The 22,305-nt window shown below is 42.5% G+C and overlaps 2 protein-coding genes across 5 annotated transcripts in view; both read right to left on the bottom strand.

Annotated features, from left to right (window-relative positions):
- Positions 1–8,261, bottom strand: part of LOC139626998 (uncharacterized protein C1orf21 homolog) — a 246,058-nt gene extending 237,797 nt beyond the window's left edge. Inside the window, exon 1 of one of the 3 annotated variants that reach the window (XR_011692482.1) lies at positions 8,058–8,255. The gene's annotated coding sequence lies outside the window, so the exon portion shown is untranslated. Of the gene's footprint in view, positions 1–7,746; positions 7,927–8,057 lie in introns of those variants that run through there. The other 2 variants (XM_071487589.1, XM_071487591.1) reach the window with 2 other exon arrangements.
- A 907-nt stretch (positions 8,262–9,168) lies between these two features.
- Positions 9,169–22,202, bottom strand: edem3 (ER degradation enhancer, mannosidase alpha-like 3). Of its 2 annotated transcripts, XM_071487585.1 has the most exons (21): positions 20,949–22,202; positions 20,791–20,836; positions 20,278–20,378; positions 20,081–20,120; positions 19,611–19,723; positions 19,259–19,412; positions 18,449–18,583; positions 17,352–17,457; positions 16,934–17,031; positions 16,535–16,660; positions 16,360–16,443; positions 16,021–16,104; positions 15,452–15,576; positions 14,468–14,639; positions 14,224–14,369; positions 13,978–14,122; positions 13,220–13,411; positions 12,773–12,938; positions 12,063–12,248; positions 11,609–11,656; positions 9,169–10,492 (listed from the first exon to the last, which is right to left on the bottom strand). In XM_071487585.1, exons 1-21 carry the CDS (start codon positions 21,035–21,037, stop codon positions 10,113–10,115), a joined length of 2,736 nt encoding a protein of 911 aa, XP_071343686.1. In that variant the 5' UTR covers positions 21,038–22,202; the 3' UTR covers positions 9,169–10,112. The 2 variants fall into 2 exon arrangements, with proteins under 2 accessions (XP_071343686.1, XP_071343687.1); XM_071487586.1 differs by lacking the exon at positions 11,609–11,656 and having other exon boundaries at positions 20,949–22,179.
- Positions 22,203–22,305: the final 103 nt, after the last annotated feature.

The following is a 22,305-nucleotide window of genomic DNA, read 5'->3' as shown; positions in this document are numbered from 1 at the left end:
GTCCATGAAAAAAAGATTTAATCATACTGCCCATCACTCGTGTGCAGAGCTTCTCAGTACTTCACAATCACAAGTATTCACCTGTGATTTTTGTGGCTGCATCAACTGTTTCATGCTTATAGTTTAAGCATTAACTGAAAATCTTACCTTGGACGATATGGATCAAATCCTCTATCGCAGTTTATGTAATTATGTATCACGATATAGTACATTTTCAAATCAAGGTGCTTTATCACAGTGATGCAAAAATCTAATGCAAACTAGTGCTGCCATTAAACAATCCTGCTCATTGATTTGCAGCTTTGCAAGAGAGAAGGCATGAACAACACCAGGACACTGAAACTGAAGTAGTATCCTACTTCTCCTACTGTGACATGTTGAAATGCGTCCTGTGAAAAAGGCCCATCAGTGACCCAGAGATATTACAGTGAAAGCTATGACTGTAAACAATGTGGAAAAATATATGAGCGCTGACAAATTTATATTATCTCACTGTCAATCCTGTGCAAATGCAAATACTTCCCACTGAACAATGACCTAACAAATCATTATGTCCATCATTATGTTTGCTCTCACTGTAGCAGTGAAAATCCAAAATGTAAAGTAACATCACGACACGATGGTGGAGAATCACTATTGTGTGCTGCGGCGTGTCAAGTGTGTCTTTGCCTCTCTCTCTGTGACAGAGCAGAGTTTCAGTGCAACTCCTGGGCCAACGCACCATGGTATTTACTCTAGCCAGGCAGCAAATGCTGCACCTCTCCCCTTGTCCCATTTTAAGCAGTCCATCAGTCTGACAAGCCTGGGAAGCCTCGCCAACACACACAGGCTGGCGGACAGTGAAGGTTTCTCCTGAGTGGTGCGCTGCTGCTTAAAGTATGTGCCTAAATTCTCTCCCTCGCTGTCTGCTGTTGTGAGAACTGCGGCTCTTTCCTCTTTCTCACTCTTGTAATGAGGCTGACAAGTGGTCATGCAGGGAGGGAGGGATGGACATGGAAAAAGAGGGGGGGGGGGTTAGATACAGGCCCTCCTCTGTTCTGTTGGGTGAAATCGTAACCCGGCCGTGTGACTGACAATGAGAGACACGCTGCACATAGCTAAGACATGTGCTGGTAAAGAAACAAGAGCAGGTTTCAGACAAGTTGTTCGATCGATTTTGTAAAATCTTGTTACGTGCATATACTTTGGCAAGAGACCTGTGTTTTTTACTCCAGGCCCATAAAAACCAGTTGAGTTGCATCTGAGAGTTCCGCATGGCTCTTACCACTTCCCTTTCATTTCCTACAGTGAGAGCAAGCGAGACAGAATGAGAGAAAACAAAGGAGTGAAAGCAGAAAGTGGTGAGCGAGAACATTTCAGATTGCCATTAGTCGTTTAACCTCAGAGACCAGCACAGCAGTCAAATTGAAATCTGAGCTGTATTGAGCCCGATCTCAATGCAGGTAGAACTACACCATACAAAAATGGATTCTTCCACCTAATACAGTCTAGGCTAGAGGATAAAATGTCTCCTCTGAGGCCTATTAACGGCTAACGTTTGTAGCACCAAGTTCACAAGGGCGAGACAGATTCCCTGAAAGAGCAAAAAGCAAGTCGTCATGAGCGTTTCATTCCCTCCCATAGTGCTTTGTTCTGCTGCTTGCAGTTGTGACTGAGGTAGAAGCGGATCAGAGCCTGAGGTGATCGTTGGGTGAAGAGCAGGATCAAGAAGAAAAGTAAGTAAGTAAGAGGAGACATGCTTCAGCGATATGAAGCATGAAACACACCACCAAGTCAAAGGGGTGGGTCATTAAAACCAGCTATCAGCCCAAAGGTGGTACATGTTGTCTACGTTTGACTCTACCAACACAAAGTTTACAAGAATCTTTGCCCAACCTTTGATGTGAGACCTTAAGATGCAGTTAACAGGTGTATTTCTGGACTCAACACTTACTGTGGCCTGTAGAGAAAGGAGATTTTCTGTAGCTGCTGCAGAAAGAAATGTTGCTCATTGCTGATGGCAGACCTATAAAAAGGTGTTCAGCATTGTGGTTTATGTTTTTACAATCACTGCTTTTACGTATTCAAGTTTAGTGTGTGTGAGTAAGTGCTTGTTCGTCACATTTAATAACAGACAGCTGCACGTGGCCGATAGAGCAGGCTTACTCCAACACAGCAGCCTCACAAGGTCAAACATGTTTATGTTTTCTTATCCAAATCCATCTGAACCGCTAACAAACCAACCCACAAGCAGCAAAAGTAAAAAGAATTCCGGCATTAATATTCATTAAAAATTACTGTAGCTGAAGGAAATAAATATCAATTTGCGTGTAACTGGCGAACGTGCTGCAAGATAATTGGCAAAGCTGTTTCAGTCTGTGTGACTGAAAAACCCTGAAATGTTTGCCTGTTCGAATCCTTCATCGACGAGCCGCGGATGAGCCTGTGTTTCGTGTCTCTGCAATGTTTTTGTGATATACCCACAATGCTACTGATTCAGATGCAAACCAGTGTTTTTCCTCGTCTATTATGCTGCACAGTGACACACACGCTACAGCGAGGGAACCTTTCACTCAATAGACCCTTCAACAGTTTTTAATCAGCTGTCCAAGAGACTGATGATAGCATGAGGGTATTATAATTCACCATCAGATGAGTTACCTGTGCGTGGTGAATAGGTTGAAATTCGTTATCAGAATATATCACGAAGTGGCAAATGCATGCAAAAATCACCAAACAGGGATTCCCCCAGGAAATGGTTTTGCCCTGGTGGTAAGCCACCCAGACCCTGACACATTTTGTCATGTAATGAATTTAGTCATTTCACAGACTAAGAAATAGCCACAGTCAGTAAATGTATAGAATTTGTTCTACAAAGAAGTGCCTCAGCTTTTCTCAATGAAGATTCATGTTTAAGTTCATAAAAGCATATTCACTTTTAGGATGCTAACAGAGGGGGTCTAAGCCAGATGGCCCACCACTGTTTTTATCTGAGTTTGTTCTATGGGCTTCTCTCGACATGTAAATGAATCCACTCGGTGTTTTAATCACACCCTCAATCTTGTTCTGAGATATGGCACAGGAACTGAACATTTAATAATATTCCCCCAGAAAACTCTTTTGTCTGACTATCTGACTGTCTGACTTTTTATTCATGTTTGAGTCCAAAATATTGGACTAAACAACACTGGGGGGAAAATTCCATTGCAGTAGGTGTCTGTCTGATAATGCTGTAACCAAATTTAAAGAGAGAAATTCAAATATCATTTAGCCCATTTCCATGTGTCATGGAGGACAGCGATCTCAACTTTACACCCACACATGTTGATGATCTTGTTGATAGTGCTGCAGCCTCACAACAACACTCGACACTGTTGCTCCTCTGAAAATGAAGGTAGTGAATCAGAAGATGCTCTGTGCTACAATTCACAAACGCGTGCTCTATTTAGACACTTTACGAAAGCTGGAAAGGAAGTGGCATTCCATCAATCTAGAAGAATTTCACAAGGCTTGGAAAGATGTCTTTACATGGTCAAAAAAGTCTTCCATAATGCCAGAACCTCCTATGATTCATCCTACTGTAGCCCAGCTAACAGCCATAGCTCTATATAGCTGTCTGTTCTATTAACCCTCAGTAGTAATCACTTCATGAGCTTATTTACAAATAAAACTGCGATTATTAGAGAAGTAGAATTAGTTCAGCAGCCTCAGAGTCAACTGTAACTGCATTATATTTAGACTGCTTCTCTCCTATAGATCTCTCTGAGCTAACTTCAACAGGTTCTTCATCTAAAATATCAACCTGTCCTCTAGACCCTATGAGGATTTAGAGTCCATCAAATCATTAACAGCACTGGTGAAAGTTACTAATGATCATCTCGTGGCCTCAGACAGTGGACTCGCTGTACCAGATCTTACTGCTGCATTTGACGCCATCGATCACAAGATTTGATTACAGAGACTGGAACATTTGCATTACCATATAGACTCTAGTTTGTTCATGCTAACAATGACTCTTCGATGCGCAAAAAAGTTAGTCATGGAGTTCCACAAGGTTCTGTGCTACGAGAAACACTTTTCACCCTATATATGCTTCCTTTAGGCAATATTATCCAAAATCACCACATAAATTTTCACACAGATGACACCCAGCTGTATTTATCTATGAAACCAGATGAAACTAACCAGGTAGTCAAACTTCAGACATGTCTTCAAGACATAAAGGCCTGGATGACCAGCAATTTTGATGACATAGTTACTTTGGATGGCATTACCTTGGCCTCCTATGCTACAGTAAGAAACTTTGAGTCATTTTTGAGCAGGACATGTCTTTTATTTTACACATAAAACCTGCACAATTTTGCAAATATTAGAAACAATCTGTCTCAAAGGGATTTATTGTCCATGCATTTGGTTACCTTTGGACTGTACAACTGATCTTTATTATCAGGGTGTCTCAACAACTCTGTGAAAAGCCTCCAGCTGATCCAAAATGCTGCAACACGGGTACTGACAGGAAGTAGGAAAAGAGATCATATTTCCCCTGTGTTAGCTTCACTACATGGCTGGATTATAAAATCCAGAATAGAATTTAAAATCAACCTCCACCTACAAAACAGCAGCTAATGGTTAGGCACCATCATATCTTAAAGAGCTCATAGTAACCTATTATCCCATCAGACCTCTCCGCTCTCTAAACGCAGGTCTACTTGTGGTTCCTAGAGTCTCTAAGAGTAGACTGAGAGGCAGAGCCACAGCTCTCAGGCTCCTCTCCTGTGGAACCAGCTCCCAGCTTGGGCTCGGGAGGCAGACACACTCTACATTTGAGACTGGGCTTAAAACTTTCCTCTTTGATAAAGCTCAAAGTTAAAGTTAGCTCAGGTGAGCCCTGAATCACCCCATAGCTATGCTGCTATAGGCACAAACTGCTGGGGGCACTCCCATGATGAACTGAGAATCTCTCTCTCTCTCTCTCTCATCATTAACGTTGTATTTTCTCTCTCCTGTAGTTTGTGCTCTTCCTCTCTGTCTTCATTCTGCAGGTATCTGCAACAACAACAACAACAACAACAACAACAACAACAACAACAATGATGATAATAATAATAATCTGCTTTTAAAACTGATTACACTTATGGGTATTTTTATTTTCACTATAACAATCAGTCTTAAATACACCAGTATATACGGCTGTTCCTGGTCTCTCTCTTCTCCCCTTCACTGGTTCCAGCCTCCCAAATGTAATAATAAACTGCTTTTTAGTTTTTATGTCACTTTAAACATATTTTTTAGATTTTTGACTGGTCGAATGAATCAAGTTATCTGAAGGTGTTACCTTGGACTTTGTGAACTTGTGACCCACCACATCATTAACTTAACACTTGGGTTTAAAAGATACCCAAGCACAGACTCAAGCGATTGGTTATATTTTTTTCCACTCTTGCCATCCTTAATATTAAAGGTATAGGCTCTTATTGAAAGTTGAATGCTCCATTTCTTTTCTCACATCAATCCAACATCATGAAGGACTGGGCATGCAGAGATCCTATCAGGGCCTATTGTATCTAGTGGAGATGGGAAACAGATGCATTCTGTCTGATGGGAAAACAGTATGCAAAGATTCACACAGCACTTTAGACTCAGCACAGCAGTGAGAATAAGAGATAAGAAAAGAAAAAAATGGCAAGCCAGTCAGTATTGGACCCTGTCTCCGTGTCCCATCCCAACTGGACTCTGAACACAAACTGCACTGTAAACACAGTCAGGGCCACAGAGAGATGCTGCTTTATCATGTGACAGACACAAGCATACAAAGCATGCATGTGGGCTGCACAGCCAACCCCTGCTGACTCAAAAGGCCAGCAATGGCTAAAACAGCTCACATCCACTGATCTACATGTCGACTCCAGTGCAGACACACACATATAAAAAAACATGTGCACAAACCAAAAATAACACAGCATATAATAAAGACACAAGTGCGGTTTTCAGGTTTTATGCTGCAACATTTGCCACCTTGGGTTTGATTATTCAGTCAGGTGGATGAACCGATCGGCCAGCAAGCCCTTCAGTCAAACTGACAGACGCACAGAACCCAGAGGGATCGTGTTGTGCTGGCCTTGTGCTTTCTGCACTGCAATACAGACTACCTCATCAAACCTGACTGCACTAAGCACTGCCACAGAGAGAACACAACACATGCAAAGAAAACACATACTGGATGTAGGAGACAGTCATGGGAACTCCCTCCCACACCCACACACACACACAGACAGACGGACAGACAAGACATCCTGGTAACCATGGAAACCCGCCACCTCCTCACACAGTGACATCACAGGTGTTGCATCATGACCCACACGGGGGCCAAACGATCACCTGAACTGCTGTTAATCAGATGGAGAGGCCACAGGTGGACGGACAGACCGGAACCGACGGGGAGATGATGGTGATGATGATTGAGGGGATGAGGAAGAGGGAGGAGGACTAAGAATAGATCCTCCTGCCTCGGAGTAGGAGACAGAGTGGAAAAGGAATAAGGAGGAGAGAGACTCTTGCATTTCAGTCTCGTCTGCAAGCCACCGGAACCAAAAGCCATATGTGAGCAAGGACTCGTAAGCGCACACACACACACACACACACACACACACACACACACACACACACACACACACACAATAAGCAAGTGAGGGAGGGTGGGAGATGGAGGCAGATGGAGGCAGATAGATGAAGACAGACAGATAAATCAAGTAGGGAGGGGGACTTGCAACATCCACTCACAGGATTGCGGGTGCTTGATTATAACCTATATGACCCTGATGGAAGCTGGTGATGACAGGATGCTGTGCGCTGTAATACTGGCCACACCACCCTACTTTCACACCAGGGTGCTGCACAGCCACCAAATGGATGTAATGGTCTGGTGTTGATCGCATGAGGAAATCTACAGTAGCTAATGGCCATATGGCACGTTTAAACACAGCAGCCAGGAAGGCATTTGGAAACCCATCAAGACCCCTTTGGCAGCTTAGTGTGTATAATAGTGTCTGAGGAAGTAGGGAAGGATGCAATTGAAATAGATTCAGGCTAAGTTTTAGCTAATGAGTTGCAAATGAGCCTGTATATCAAATCTAATTGTGGCTGCTGTGACTTTCCTAATATTATCCAGCAGCCTCTGTCTTCCCTCTGAGGCAGACACATTGCAACAGCAGTAATGAGCAACGAGACAGTCAGCAGTTCCTAACCAAATGCCCAAAAGCTAACTGGTTATGTGTGGTGGTCAACAGAAAGCAAGCTTTTCCCCTCATAGCGGAGAAGCTGTGGGCACACACTCAGGCTGAGCAGCAGCAGCAGCAGCGGCAGCAGCAGCCCCCTGGCCCGGCCACAGAGCTCTGTCCTGCCCCGGGGCTTGAGCTGCAGCTCGGCTCAACAGCTGTGTCCAGCTGCGCTACAAGGAGACACTGGGTGCTTTGTCCCCCCCCTCCAGGAGAGAGGCAGAGGGACAACAAGCGGTCTCCGTGTGTGTGTGTGCGTGTGTGTGCACATAGTTTCATTTCCACAAAGGTTAATGGCCCGTAGCTTCTGCCAGCCCAGGTTCCTCTTCTTTCTCTTGAGTGTTTCTCCAGAGCCAACCGGCCTGAGAGCCGCCGCAGCGGGACAGGCTGCCCCGGCCAACCAGGATGTGTGGAGCATTTGAAATGAGACAACGCTGTCCAAGCCGAGCGACCAGCATTCACACTCTCCAAATGAGAAATGTATGCATCTCACCTCATGAGCCCCGTTTCAGTGTTTGACTGGCAGTAAATAATAACGATAATAAAATAAAAAATGCTGAGATAAAGCTGCTTCGGCGTTGCAGCGAGCTCCAGCAGCAACAAAACATCGACAGCTGCGAAGAAGCCCTGTGTGCAGGAAGGACAGCGCCGGGTAATCACGGCGCACTCAGGAAACAACAACAAAAGACAGGAGCGAAGACAGAAAGAAACCACAAGCTGGAGCGTGGTTTTCTCTTGGGGAGGGGGGGGGGGCAAACGACACCTCTGGGAGACGATTAACAACTAATTCACGCTGGTACTTACTCAGATGAACCGGTTCCTCTCGGTCCACTGGAGGATCGCCGGTCGGGTCTTCCGGCTGTGTCGGGCGGGATCTGCGCTATGGAGACTTGAGAGCTCGGAGCCCGGAGGACTGAACGTAAACCGTGGCTTGCGTCATTTCACCAGGATGCCACTATTGCGCGCAGCAATGCAGCCATCTTGCTGAGGAGTGCCCCACCAACTCACCAATCACTGCTGGACCCAGAGCTGCCCGTCTTTATTTTGGTCCCAGCGGTGACAGTGATCCACCGTGAGCTGCTGTATTGTCACAGTTTTTTTTTTTTCCATCATAAATGTCACTTTTCACCAGCAGTGGAAAGTTACAAAGAGCACTTACTGAAGTTTTGCACTTGTAGCTTATTGTATTTAGATTGAATGCTATTTATTCTTCTACTCCACACTCCATACTCCAAATATGTAGTTGATTTAATAAATAAATATGATCAAAACTGTGAAAATCAGTCAATATGGTGTATGATAAAATGACACACTGAAAGGGCCCATTACACACAACAAATACTTCAACTGTTGATACCTTTAGGTTCATGTTGCTGGTTGTACTTTTAATTCAGTTAGCACAGAAATTTAATTGAGTGGATATTGCTATTTCTACTTAATTAAAAGATGTGAGTACTTCCTCCAGCACAGCTTTAATCAGTTTGACAGTAATGCTATGGTGCATGCTGAGAATTTTCCAATTACAGATCTAAGTCATGTTGACTCAACTGATTTTATGTGGGTGTGTCCGCCCACTGTTTATAGAAACATGTCTGTTGGAAAAGAAAAATTAAATCTTTACCATTCACTCATCAATTCCGCTTTCTTGTATAAGTGAACATGTTTTATAGAATTTACCCTGAAAATCCACAGATGTGATGTGTGCTTAATATTCTATGCATGCATATGTTACATCATTACAAAGTGGTGTAACACTCAAGGTTCACAGTCCAAAAGAAAACTCTTCTTGGATTCAAACATGCCTTCATCCTAATACAGTAAACTCAAAAGAAAATCAATAAATCTCTTCTATTAAATTGCAACAAACCAAACACCAGTGTTTAAATACCATGAACTCAAAAGAATCAAGCCAGTCTTCCCCATTTCCCTCTCAATTTTTATTGAATTTCATCATGTTCATTTATTGGCAATTTTTCTGCTCCTTTCAGTCAGTCAGCAGCGACAGCGTGACAGACAGAACTTATAGCGCCCTCCTGTGGCGGTGTGTGGGTGTGTGCTCCATCCCACTACGCTCCTGAGGGTGTGTCTGCTCCACCAGATGTGGTCCAGAGGTTGTTGGCTGTGAGGAGAACCAGAACCTGAGCGAACAGCGCTATATTGTTTCAGTCAATATATCTTAATACATATTTACACTGACAGATGACTTCACATACCTCCAGAGAGATTATTTTGGTGTTGAGTTTGTCTACCATAAAGCCATAAAAAGATCCTGCAGCTTATTTGATGTCTCCGATCACCACTTGATTGAAGTCTTTAACTCACATCAATGTGTACATATGATTAGGTCCGAGACCATAAAAACAGTAAATGTATCATCACAAATAATCATCACATTTAAATAAAGTTGGTCGATGGATTAATTAGTCAGAACGTAGTTGTTGGACCAGCATTCATTTGAGCAAAATGAGCCAGAAATGCATAGAGAACAACAATGTGAGAAGTTATTTGGACTGGAAAGTGAGACACTGTTACACACAGTCTGGTCCATGCCGTTCATTAGGTTTAGTTATGACAGATTAACAGAAACTGCATGAGAAAGTGAGGTAAGAACCCTGGTCTCTCATCCATCATCTACCAGGCTAAAAAGGACTTTCTTATGTTCCAGTGATACAGTATGTGGGTGGCCTTGGCATGTGGTACCATCTACAGAGGGCAAGAGAAGAAACAGTCACGAGAGACATCTCCCCAGCTGCCTTTGTGTTCATCCGGTTGAGGCTGGTGTGAAGATGCGTTCCTTCTGGGGCTCTCCAAATGGTGGGATCAAGCCACAGTCACAGGGTATGTCACGCCCGATGACTGTCAGAGCTCATCCTTCTCCATCTGCTGGAAAGCCTCCAAGTCTTCCCGCCAATCAGCCAGCAGTTCATCCACTGACTGGCTGTTTGAGTCCGTGTCACCCTCAGACTCCTCTCTCCTGTCAGAGTCTCTCTCCTCTTTAGGCTGAGCCAAATCAGCCTCTGCCTCTGTAGGGCTAGCTTCCTCTTCCGGTGGACTAACATATTCTGCAGGACTAGTTTCTTTTTCTGCAGGACTGACTTCCTCCTGTGATGGGGTAACCTCCTCTGACACAGATTCGTCCAGCTCCACCGTGCTCATTTGCGACTGGCTGGTAGGCTCAAATGAGGTGGGAGTTGTTGCCTCAGTTAAGCAGTCTTCCCCCGCGTCTTGCACATCCACACCTGAAAAGGAAGCAGGGACATAAGACTGAGGAGTTCTATTCAAAAGGATGTGTAGGACACACACACACACACACAAAAAGCTCTCTTCCTCCTCTTCAGTAATCCATATAACATGCCTCCTGGTAGCCATTCTTGGTCAAAAATAGAACAGTTTTCATCGAGAGGCTGTCAACCATAACAGCATGATGCTGATGGTGAGTCATGTTTCCCGCAGGATAAAGTCTTTCTCACATAGCTGCACGACCAAACTGAGAGTCAACTGAGGAAAGAAATCTGGCAAAAAAAGTTGTGCTGTGAATTCTGCACAGATCCAGTAAAAAGAGACCATTTGATCTGCTATAGTTTCTAAAAATGTAGCCGTTGTGTTAAGGAGCAAGTTTGTGCTTTTTGTTACACAGTCGCATGAATACACCCAGGACTGCTGCAGTGACAACAGGCAATAACTGTAACTTCGAGGATTGCATAATTCAGTTACAGATAGGAACACGCTATGTGGTCATTATAGTGTCATGGTGGCTTTGTGGCTATAGAGACAACCCATAAATCACAGGATTTGTAGTCGGGCGTCTTTTTTCAGTGAGCACCTGTTCTGCTAAATAGTGCTCAGTTCCTAACCGCTTCAAGTGTGTTGTTATGCTGATACAGCCATGTTACTTATAATGATGACAGTCTCTGTTTAGGCTTATTAGAATTAATTATGAAATATTTCACAGCAAACAAAGGTGATTACTTGTAAGTAAAGTAAATGTAGATAAAATCAAGGCAACTCGACAAAATATAAAGTATAAATATAAGTTGGTAGAAATGGTGAAAATCTAGAAGTGGGGTCAAACTGTCCAGCCTTGGCCAACTACTGGTTTGCTCTTGTGGGACAAAAGACAAAAAGAGCTGTCATGTCCTAAACTCTGAGGGGGAAAATAACAAATGACAATACCGTAACCGCACTAAGCTTTTCTATCAAACACAAACACAATCCTGTGGTTAAAGAGCAGACTGAGAAAGAGAGGGATGGAGAGACACAAGCATTAATGTCAGGAGGGAAAACAGAGGTCAAATCAAGAGAAAGGAAAATGTGGGTAACAGACAAAGAAAGAAGGAGAAGAAGAGAATACTTACTGCCTTCAATCAGGCTGCCAGGAAGAGGTTTACCTTTGAATATGGCTGCTGCTCATCCAAAGGGGAGAGGGTTATGAAAAAAGAAGAGAAACCAAGAAAGAGAGGAGAGGAAAGGCACTGTTACAGTCCACCACAGGGAATAGAGGGATTTGGCAAATGAGAAAAAGAAGGAAAATAATGAGGATGCAATATTGATAAGGGTGTAAATCTCCACCATGCACCATTATAACCACAGCTGGTGGGTGGCTTTGGAATGAGTCACGATCTCTGAGACTTCAAATAATGCCTGAATCCCTACACCTCATCTTTATTTTACGAAGCCGAGTCATAATGGGACTCAGTCAGTCGAGAGATATAAGCACACTGGTGTGATCAATCTTATCAAGGGGGATAAGTGGAACAAAAGAGAAGAACTCCAACCATTAGGGAGGCATATGTGGGAGTAATGTCATACCTCTGTCTCTGGCTTTGTCGCTCAGCAGCACCTCCACCTCCCTGTACTCCTTCAGCGCCTCCAACAGGATGTTGCCCTCCTTGTGGAAGAGGAAGAGGAGAGGCAAGGTGATGTCATCTGTGTTGCGGCCATCCCCAGCCATCTGAAACAGGGGAGCAGTGTCACTGCTGCTGCCCTCGTTGTCATCTGGAAGGAGAGACAGGGAAAAAGAGGAGGAGAGTGAGAAATATTAGTGGATTTATGGATAACAATATCGATAATCAATCACTGAAGTCCTTTAAAGAGGGAAAAAAGCCCCAAAAAATTGTTGGTTCCAGCTTCTGAAATAAAAGATTTTCCTGTTTTTCACAGTTTTGTGTTATTATAAATTCAATATTCTGTTATTCAGATAAAACAGGCAATTTGAAGGCATCACCAAGGGCTGCAGGAAAGGGTGAAGTTCACTTTTTAAAAATATCAGATTAACTGATCATAAACTGTCGATAACCCTGTCTATAACCCACTGTAGGGGGATCTGTAGTTTATATATATGTAAAGATGATTATTATACTATTATTATTAATCTTACCAAAGTTCTACCTTATTATTCAGTCATGTGATGTGCAGAACCCTGTTCGACAGTGTGTCTTCAGGATAATCCATTTATTGCACGCTAATCTAGTCACTGAGTAGTTATCTTCCATCTTGTGTCGTTAGCTGCTTGCACTCACCAATGACTATGCCTCCGATGGCGCCAGCCTTCTGGATGTGCCGGGCCTTTTCTGCAAACATGCACTGACCCCTCTGGAGAAGAGCGATGTGGCCCTGGACGTACTCAGCGTTGGTGATCTCGGAACAGCCACTGTAAGGTTCAGCCACAGTCACAAAGCCTCGCACCTGCACACAAAAGAGGCAGATTTATTGCAAAGAATGAGGGAACATCTTTGATATTATATGGTGTTCAGAACTGCAGTCTAATACCACGTGTTCTCTGTTGGTGCTGAAACCAAGGACTCATCTTTCCCTCTGTTTGAATTAGGAAAGTATTCTGTAAGAGGAAGTGCTCTCTTAAAAATACAGGGGAAAAGTGAGTGGCTCTCTCAGGAAAAACAAACAGGACGACAGTTAAGTGCCCATTTGTAACCTGGCAGTTTGGCGAAGCTGCAAAACCCACTCACCCCTGTGGAACTTTTGGACAGGTCTGTGCCAAACTGCGCTGGGCCGGCGGTCAGCACAACCCTGCCAAAGAAAGGATGTGAGACGATTTGAATGGCCCTGGGAGGCAGCTGCTCTTTCTGCTGCTGGCTGGACAGCTCCATCATCTCTTGCATGAAACGTACGCCATCCTCTGCTGCTACCGCGCTCACCGCCTAGGTGTGGGTGTGACAGAGTGGGAGGGGAGCACGAGAGAGAGGATTTTAAAAAGCCAGCAAGGAAAGAATACCACAGTTTTGCAGGTTGGGAGACAGAATATGTCTGCGAGTTTACACGACCTCTTAATACAATAGCAACAGTATCACACTGTGTTTTCTTGCTGTTTTATATTTAAATGATATTACAGATGCAGAGTGTTGTAGTTTTTCATGACATCAAGCACTTTAATGCACACTTCATATTACACAGAATACATATTGATTGGTACCTGCTTTTTAAAAAAATAACTGTATCTTCACATTTTAAAAATGTAGTTTTTCCTCATTAGTTATTCAAAGATGACTATTACGCAGTATTCTACATATTTCAGGGTTGCCTTCAGTATCATAATATTGTAATTACATTGTATCATGAGTTACCTATTCCAACCCCTGAAGCTGAAAAGCAGGGTGAGCACACTGTTGAGAAACTAAATTAGTCTGTGGATTTTGTGTTTTTTTTTTAATAACAACCCATTTACAAAAGCATGTGAATATTTATCCTTGTTGGTAAATTGCTGTACCTGTGTAGCGTGTTGCACCAACTGCACCCTGCCATCTTTCAGGTGGATGAGACTGACTCCCATCCTCCTCAGCAGCTCCAGATGTTCAGGGTTGTTTGCCATGAAGTCTTGAGCCCTCAGGGGAGGACGACCCATACCGGGTTCCCTGAAAGGTAGGAGAGAGGAAGATGAAAGAGATACATATATCATTAGGAAAAACAGATAAGTGGAGGCATATAACCTGGTAAAATCTGTATTCACATATACCGGTAAGGAGCAGGACGAGGGCAGCTCTTGTCCACAGCACTACGGATTGGCTCTCTCAGGTTGCGAGGGAAGGCGGGGTCCGGAAATAGGAGGCGGGTGTTAGGGCAGGTCCAATCAAAGTTAGAGTCGTCCAGCTCCTCATCTGACTGAAGTATGTGTATAACAAGTTTTGTTATTTACTGGAATGAATAAATGCCTTCATCTCTTTGTCAGATTGGAATGATAATGGTATCATTTCCTTTACCGTTCTGTTTGAGGAAACAGATGAGGAGTGAGGGACTGCGGAGAGGGAAAGAGGCAGCAGGTGTGCCTCGGTTGTGAAGACGTAGTCCTCCACGTCAAATGGTAGGTCCTCCGCTTCAGCAAACAACAGGAACAGGTATTTGAACATCTCAGCAAGGAAGAACGAGTCCATTCTGAGAAAAAGGGAAGAGGTATGAGACAAAGAAGAAACTGTTAAAACATGTGCATATTCTCTATATTTATCAAATAATCAACATGGGCATCACAAAGTACAGCCTGACTTATCAGCAGGCCAACATTTTTTTGCAATATTTGCTTATTGTAGATATGCCTGCATGCATGTTGGAAGATACGCTGTATTTTTGTCTATTTGACCCTAAATTTTAAAAGTCAGATTTTTTTATTTATTTCATTTTTTTAATGTGATTATAGCGTCATTAAAATTTTTGTGACGCCGTAAGCTTTTATTGTATTGTGTATTGTTGTCATTTTCACCTCTAAAGTCAATTTCTTTCTTTTTTAAGTTATTCTTGATAAATTTCATTGATTAAATTTCACTTTTTTATCTTTATCATCTTTACAAATATAGTTGCATTAAACTGTAAAATGTCCTCCTTCACTACTTAACCTTTTAAATAACCAAATTAAAGTGAACCGTGTCTTTATCTAGAGTGTGTTTAAAAAGATAATATTTTATATTCAGAATCTATACTCTTCAATATCGATATCAGTCACAATGCCAATCCAAAGATAGTCCATATATGTTGTTTAGTATCCAGTGATGGTTAAATGACATTTAATTTGTCCCACTACTGAACTTTTTCTTCCTTTCACTTGCTGCATTTCATACCATTGTTTACATACCGTACACGGTACGTACAGCTGATGGTACAGTATGTAAGGCTTGTCTGAATGATATCTGCAGTTGCAGTTTAGTAGTATATCTTCCTACAAATTACTGGAAAATGTTCTCAGTCTTTCTCACCGGTCCTCGTGGCTCCCGGTACGCACGTCCTTCATTGCAGCAAAGCCACAGGGAACACGAGCAAAGCGGTTGAGGTTGTCCAGGATGGTGCGACCTGCCTCCAGGTAGTATGGGTCTCCTGTGGCCTGGGAGAATGAGAGGACAGTAGTGTGGTCACAACAGAGGACAGTATATCAACAAGGCGTCAGTGAAATCTGGTCAGACACAAAGATGTAACTTCCATTGCTAAAAAGAAATTATCTCAGTGTTTTATCATATTATGCTCCTTTGTTAAAGACACCAAAAAGCCAAAGGCAGAGGATTATCATATGATAATTATGAACACTAATTAGTGGTCTGTATGCTGGAGGCAGCTTAGAGTGGCAGAACTGGAGATAATGTTTCTGAAACATTATGAGTGTGTCCTGATGCACCTTGAAATTTTAGTCAAACTTGTAATATGAGATTAAACAGCAAGCTGACAACATTTAACATAAACTGGTGCATGATAAGAGACGTTTACCTCAGAACTGTGGCAGTGAAAAAAGAGCACCTGCATTACTGTATGTCAAGTTTCCTTGATAAATTACCTTGTAAAGGAAATAGGTGCTCTCTGCAAACTCAGGCCTCAGGGGGTGTTGGGCCCAGTGTACCCTGAAATCAGTAGTGAAGGCCTGGGGACAGACGGAGAAGGACGAAGGGGTCAGAACACCATACAGAGCGTTGTAATTAAATCGGACAGACGAAGCTCAAATACAGCTGAGTTATGTGAAATGCAGGCTGGTTCACTTCAAACCAGTTTTAGGCAACAACATACACCAAATTGAGTTATTTTACTCTACTTGAATGACACCAAGTCATTTCATGTGGAGCATATAGAACATGAGATTGTGGTTTTTTTAAGTGAGATACGCAGAGAGACAGATTACCTCTGGGAGGAAGTTGTGTTTCTTGGTAACTTGGTACAACATCTCGTGAGTCTCGATAGCAGGACGAATATCTCCTTTCAACACCTGGGAGATGCACAATATGTACAACATTACTGAAATGGCACAAGCCTCTACAGGCACAGTAAAAGGTTCACTTCACATGATCCAGTCTGACCTGCAGTCCAGGGAAGAAGGCCAGCAGAGAGTCCATCCAGGTGCGAGCGGGAAGCAGAGGTTTGTGGATGTGGACATCCAGCAGCAGAGGAGGCTGGCTTATGTACTTCATTATAGATGCATAGTGCTAAATGGGACACACATGATGAGGGTTCAAAAGAGGTTGAGAAAATAGTGTTTGTTGAGTAAAATTATATTAAAAAGGCAATATCTTAATGCCATTTAATGAATACACAGAATCCTGAAATGCACAAATGCAAAAGTAGAAGGCTCCTTCATGTTGGAGATGTCCATTTGACAAAATGCTATTATGCAAACATAATAGCAGGCATCAAATTACTCTGGTAAGAGTGTGTGTGTGTGTGTGTGTGTGTGTGTGTGTGTGTGTGTGTGTCCTCACAATATTGAACCGTTGCAGAAACAGGTCATCTCCCAAGAGGATGTAGGCCTTTAGTAGGTATTCATAGTATGAGTCAATTCCTGCTCCAACTCCACTGTCTGGAGACACAGAAATCATACATCACTTTATAAGACAAAAGATCAGATCAGATCAGATGATAAACAAATGCTGTTTGCACCCTCCCACTCCCGGCACAGCCAAATCCTTTCTCACAGAGATAGACAGATTGCAGCTGTATTCTTCATTTTCACTTTCCCATCTCTTTGCCTCATCTTCAGCCCATAACTGCTGCAGCCACCTCCCCTATTTCTTTCATCTCCATCTCACCCCTTCATCTGCCCTTCTTCAGTCACTCAGTCATGTCATTCTACTTCCCTCTTTCATCTCCCTAGAACTCTGTCAGAACCCCTTATCTCACCTCTTCGGACCCACTCTCCAGAGTGGATGTTGATGGTGGTTCCCACCAGATTGCTGTTCCTCTGTCTCTTCTCCCACAGAAAGTCCAGGGCTCTCCGAGCATGGGCCTGTGTGAGTGAGAGGAAGGGCGCATCACTGATTAGAAAAGTAAAAATCGATCTGCAGTAGCTGTCCACTGTTAGAATGATTACAGTGATTGACTCCGTGCTTCTTCAGCAGTTTTGTGCTGCCAGGAAATGAGCCGGTTCCAGGCTCTAATACAGGTACACAGTGAAAGATATTTAACTTTTTAACAATAACTGGAGTTCATTATATCTGTTTGAGCAAAATGTACAAAAAATACAAAATGCTGAATTTTTTTTTTCTGCTTATTTCACCTCAATAGGTTTGCCATTAAGACATATGACAATTTGACATGTCACAGTGGGAAAATGTAATGTGTAAATAAAAATGAATGATGGTTGAATTCCATGTGGCTCCTTCAGGTAACCGCTGACTCAACTAATGACGATCTAATAAGAAGACATGGGTGTGGAAAAACAGTGTTTCTGGGAGAACATTAGGGTGTCAGATAATACAGCATCAGCACAAAGAAATAAACAAAGGAAATAAAAGATAATGCCTCCAGCCACAACTGTCATGGCACAGAGGCATAACAAAATAACAAAGTGTGACCTAGATTAAAGATAAGGAGAGATGAGCCACTTTGTGTGGATGTGTCTGTTCAGAGCTGATATGTCTGTCAGCTGACGGCAACAGTTTAACAGCTCTTTGATGGTGGTGACAGGTAAGTTTGTTTAAGTTTCAGCACAGGAAATATTCCAGGAGATCTACAAACACAAAAAGGAACAAGTCTTTTTGTATTAAGAACATTACTATTTGCAAATAATTAGTCATGGTCAAAAACCATAATCTTTTGGTCAAAAGATTATATTACTCCCACTAACTATTTCACAGTTTCAGACATTTCCAATGGACATGTTTCCAATGGGTTTCTCCTGTCAGTGTGCTAGTGTGCAGTGTTCAAAAAAGGTCCATTAAATCATAAAAATCAACATGTTAATGCAGGTATTTGGTTATCTGATGAAAATGTAATACCTCAAACACAGGATCCCCAGTGAAGCGACTTAAGGCAGCAAACTCCAGGATGATGGTCCCAGCACACGCAGTACAAGTGTCTGTTTCTGTGCCTGTTCTTGTCTCAGGACCCCTGACACCATGTTTCAAGTTCACCTGACAAACAGGGAAAAAAAACATTTAAAAAAAAAAAAATCTCTTTTAGATACACATTTGGTTTGCAAAAGATTGTGCATGAAAACTAGTCAGCTGTGGAAATGTCTGTGTCTAAAAGCTGTGACAGCTGCGAGCAGAGTGGTGAAGCAGAAAATGGAAATATGTAGCCATGATCTGAAAAGATGCTGCGAGCAGAAGAAGATGCCAATTGTCTTATTGCAACACAGGAAGTGTGAGCATAATAAACCCAAAAATGTCTTTTTATAAAGCATGTATGCTCGGAAATGTTTAATGAAGATTTTGATAAAAACTGAAAACTGAGTCCAGAAAAATGCATCACAAATTACTTTGGTCTTCACTGACTCTTCTTACTAAACAACTGCTACAACTACATAGGTTTTCTCATTTCAGGTAGAACAGCAGTTACTGTCTTCCAATCAGAACAATTGTTTTTTTTTTTCAAACTAGTCTTACCCTATAAGCTACACTACATGTATTGGCATACGGCATGAAAAGCCTTCTACTTATCTGAAAAGAAAATCATGAAAACAGAATAATCTTGTACTAGAACCAATAGGACACAAGCCTGCTAAGTACGGACACATTAGACAGTGTACAGTGTATTTCGGTTTGTTTCTGGCACTAACTGAATTACGGTCTCTGTGTCTGTCTCACCCGGGGGTAAGGAAGGCCACTGCTGGTGTTGAAGGCCGGCAGCAGTCGGAGACCCAGGTCTTTGGCCATATGCAGGAGCTCATCCTGGTACCACTGCATGTTCTGGCCTCCCTCCTTCAGCATCACAGCCATGGAGTGTCCTCCTAACAGACCTCTGAGCACAAACACAAACAAACAACAATCACGTGAAGAATAAAGTATAACGCAATCCACTGATTTCTTCTGTCTTTCGCCTACTTAGAACTTCAGTTGCTCTGTTCAGTGCTTATCAGAAAAAAAAAATGTTTTACTTTAAAATACAGGACAGTATATGAGTGAGGAATATCTATTTAGCAGTCCAGTCCAATCTTACCCAAGGACTCGAATGTTGGTTTCAAAGACCGACACCACAATGTCATTGTCCAGCCTCACATCTGACAGGACTCTCCTCACTGCAGCCTCAAACTCTGTTGTCTTATTCAAAAGCTGGCAATGAGAAATAGAACGTGATTATAAAGATAAGGCTCAATTATGCACCATTTCTCAGTCTAAAAGTGGAATAAAATAAATCGGGTCTGTTCACAAAAATGCTCCCACAAATGTTAAATTACAGCCATTGTTAATTTTTACCCAGTAACACTGAGATTTCTCCTCTGTTTAAGTCTCACACAGGCAAAATATCATTATTATTATCATTTGTATTGAGTAGATCTTTTTTTTTTTTATATATAGTATGTAAACTACATTTCAGCTATATGCTTTACATGCAGTCTTAAAGTAATTACCTACAAAGAACTACTCTAAAGCAACCAAGTGTCAGAAATACACAAAGCTGATACTCACCACCAGAGTATCCAGAGTATCAATGAGAGTCAGAGAGAACCTAGCACACACAGACAGTTGTTTACCAAGGGTGTTGATGCCCCTCCGGGACAATGTGTAAAAATTATTCAACATAATGACAGTTATCTCACCCACATCATCATCATTACTCCATTAATACATTAGATCTCAAGGAACAATGTCAACATGGCACTCACTTTCCCAGAGCGTCGTCTATGTCACCTCGACTGGGTTCAAGCCCACGTACTCTTCCTCTACATGTTAGAGGCATCAGCTCATCTGCTGGGTATGCATGGTCCTGAGAGACACAAACTCATTTTTACTCACTTTTTCTTAGGTGGCCAGCTCAGTCTGATTAGACCTCAGTCATCTTGAAATATACATGATGCGAGTTATCCCAACATGAAAGAAGTTTCAAAACCAGATGAAATATTTATTAAGACTGACATTAAAAAGGACATGCACCAAAACATCAGTGAGGCGTATTTATTTATCCATAATTACAGATTATCAAAAATAACATGACATCTTATTTTAAAGCACATAGCCCCTGCTCTACACTAACGGCAAACACAGGGATGCAAAAAGGTCTTTAACAAAATAGTCTTGGTCACCTTATAAGCTGCAAAGATGTCCTGAATCAAGTTCAGATACAAAGGCAGCAGAACAAACTCCAACTTATTACATGCCTGTTTCTTTGAAGAACTTACCATGTAATTCTGATATGCATGGTCAAACATCTCAACCACTTGGTTCCTATGGTGAAGAGACAGAAGACAGACGCCCTTGAACATGTGTAACAACTTTTCAGGAAAGAAAGGGTTTTTCTCACATAATTTACTCCAAGAACATCATTTTCTTAACTCACCTCAACTTGTGCTTTTCCTCCCGTGACATGGCCTGTCCAAGACTACATAATGCTCCAAACAGCATCAGTAAGAACAGTACAGGCGCCATTGTAGTAGATTGTAGGGCAATATGCACACAACTACAGCTTGGCTCTCAGTCAGTCACTGAGCAAATATCTAGTCATTACCACTACCCTAACAAAACAGTGCTAAATAACAAAAATCTCCAAAGCAACATAACCCTACACCATCCCATTTATGTTATATCTCTTCATCAGAGGTGACAAATAGTATCGCAAAACAATCCTAGTTTGTTACTCAGACTCGGCCACTGACACTCCATCTGTCTTTCTCAGCAAAAATCTAAAACACGACTATGAGTCAAAAAGAGACCGCACAATGTGCGCTGCAATATTTTGTGGGAATGTTATTTCAAGTGACTAAACTGGTAGAGATGCATCAGACATTAGCTGTAGTGCAAAGTTACTCAAAGTGCTGCTAGCAGGTTGGTCTGTCACACCTGTTTACCTTCCCAGGTTGTCACCCAGACCTGCTGTAAACAGGAGGTGACACGTTGACATAATAACGTTGCAGGTAACTCTGCCCTAAAGCAAACCCATTAGGTCAAATGAATTCAGCGAAATGAATATGAAAATTAAAATACTCTATTTTATAGACGTGGTCTTCACGGATCAGTAATCGGGGAAACTTCAAGTCTTTCCAGTTACAAAACGCGTTGTCATCTTCAAAACAAACTGTAAACCAAAGGAAGCAGCGCCTTATTAACAGTCCCGGCTTGTGTATTACTACTGTGTTTATAATCCCACTCCTCAGATCGTTTACTTACTCCACTCAATCTACAGTCAACTAAACCAAAAGTCAAGCCAACAGCCCTTGGAAGCTCCCGTTAATACCAGCTGCTATGTCTGCACTAAAGCCTTTTAGATAAAAAAGTTAATTATTTCCTCCGCTTGACAGCTTTCCCCCGTCCCCTACTCAGACAAGCAGCCGGGCACTTGTCAGTGTTTAATCAGCCAGTTAGCCAGCTGTGCTAACTAGCCGAGTTGGTGTCCACGGACAGACCGGAAACATGAGACAAATCGACAAAAACCACGTCCATTGTTGAGCAGTGGACCTACGCGGGCTATTTGTTCTGTCCTTCGGGGGCACAAAGTGGATAATTTCACCGGAAGCTGCTATTTCGCCAAGCTTGCTAGCCCGAGTAACCGGATGCCATTAGCGATAGAGACGTCAACAACATCCGCTTCCTGGAAAACCCGGCGCTGTGAGCCCTGAGTTCAGCCTCGCAGGCAGCGTTTTATCGCAGTCTGTTAATCAGATCGCCTTTCTTCTGCTGAGACGTTCAGACGTATCTCC

Source organism: Trachinotus anak, unplaced genomic scaffold, assembly GCF_046630095.1.
Source record: "Trachinotus anak isolate AG129_WGS33_773 ecotype Australia unplaced genomic scaffold, CSIRO_AGI_Tana_v1 ptg000010l, whole genome shotgun sequence".
Lineage (NCBI taxonomy): Eukaryota > Metazoa > Chordata > Actinopteri > Carangiformes > Carangidae > Trachinotus > Trachinotus anak.
This window is presented reverse-complemented; position numbering and strand designations above follow the sequence as displayed.

Bases quoted from the DNA above. Each gene is read 5' to 3' on its own strand.
- edem3 (XM_071487585.1), bottom strand. From the start codon at position 21,037: ATGGCGCCTGTACTGTTCTTACTGATGCTGTTTGGAGCATTATGTAGT. The intron at 15,577-16,020 runs GTAATTTATCAA...TCATTCTCCCAG, and splicing joins GCACCTATTTCCTTTACAAG to GCCACAGGAGACCCATACTA. The intron at 13,412-13,977 runs GTACAGCAATTT...ACCCACACCTAG, and splicing joins TGGTGCAACACGCTACACAG to GCGGTGAGCGCGGTAGCAGC.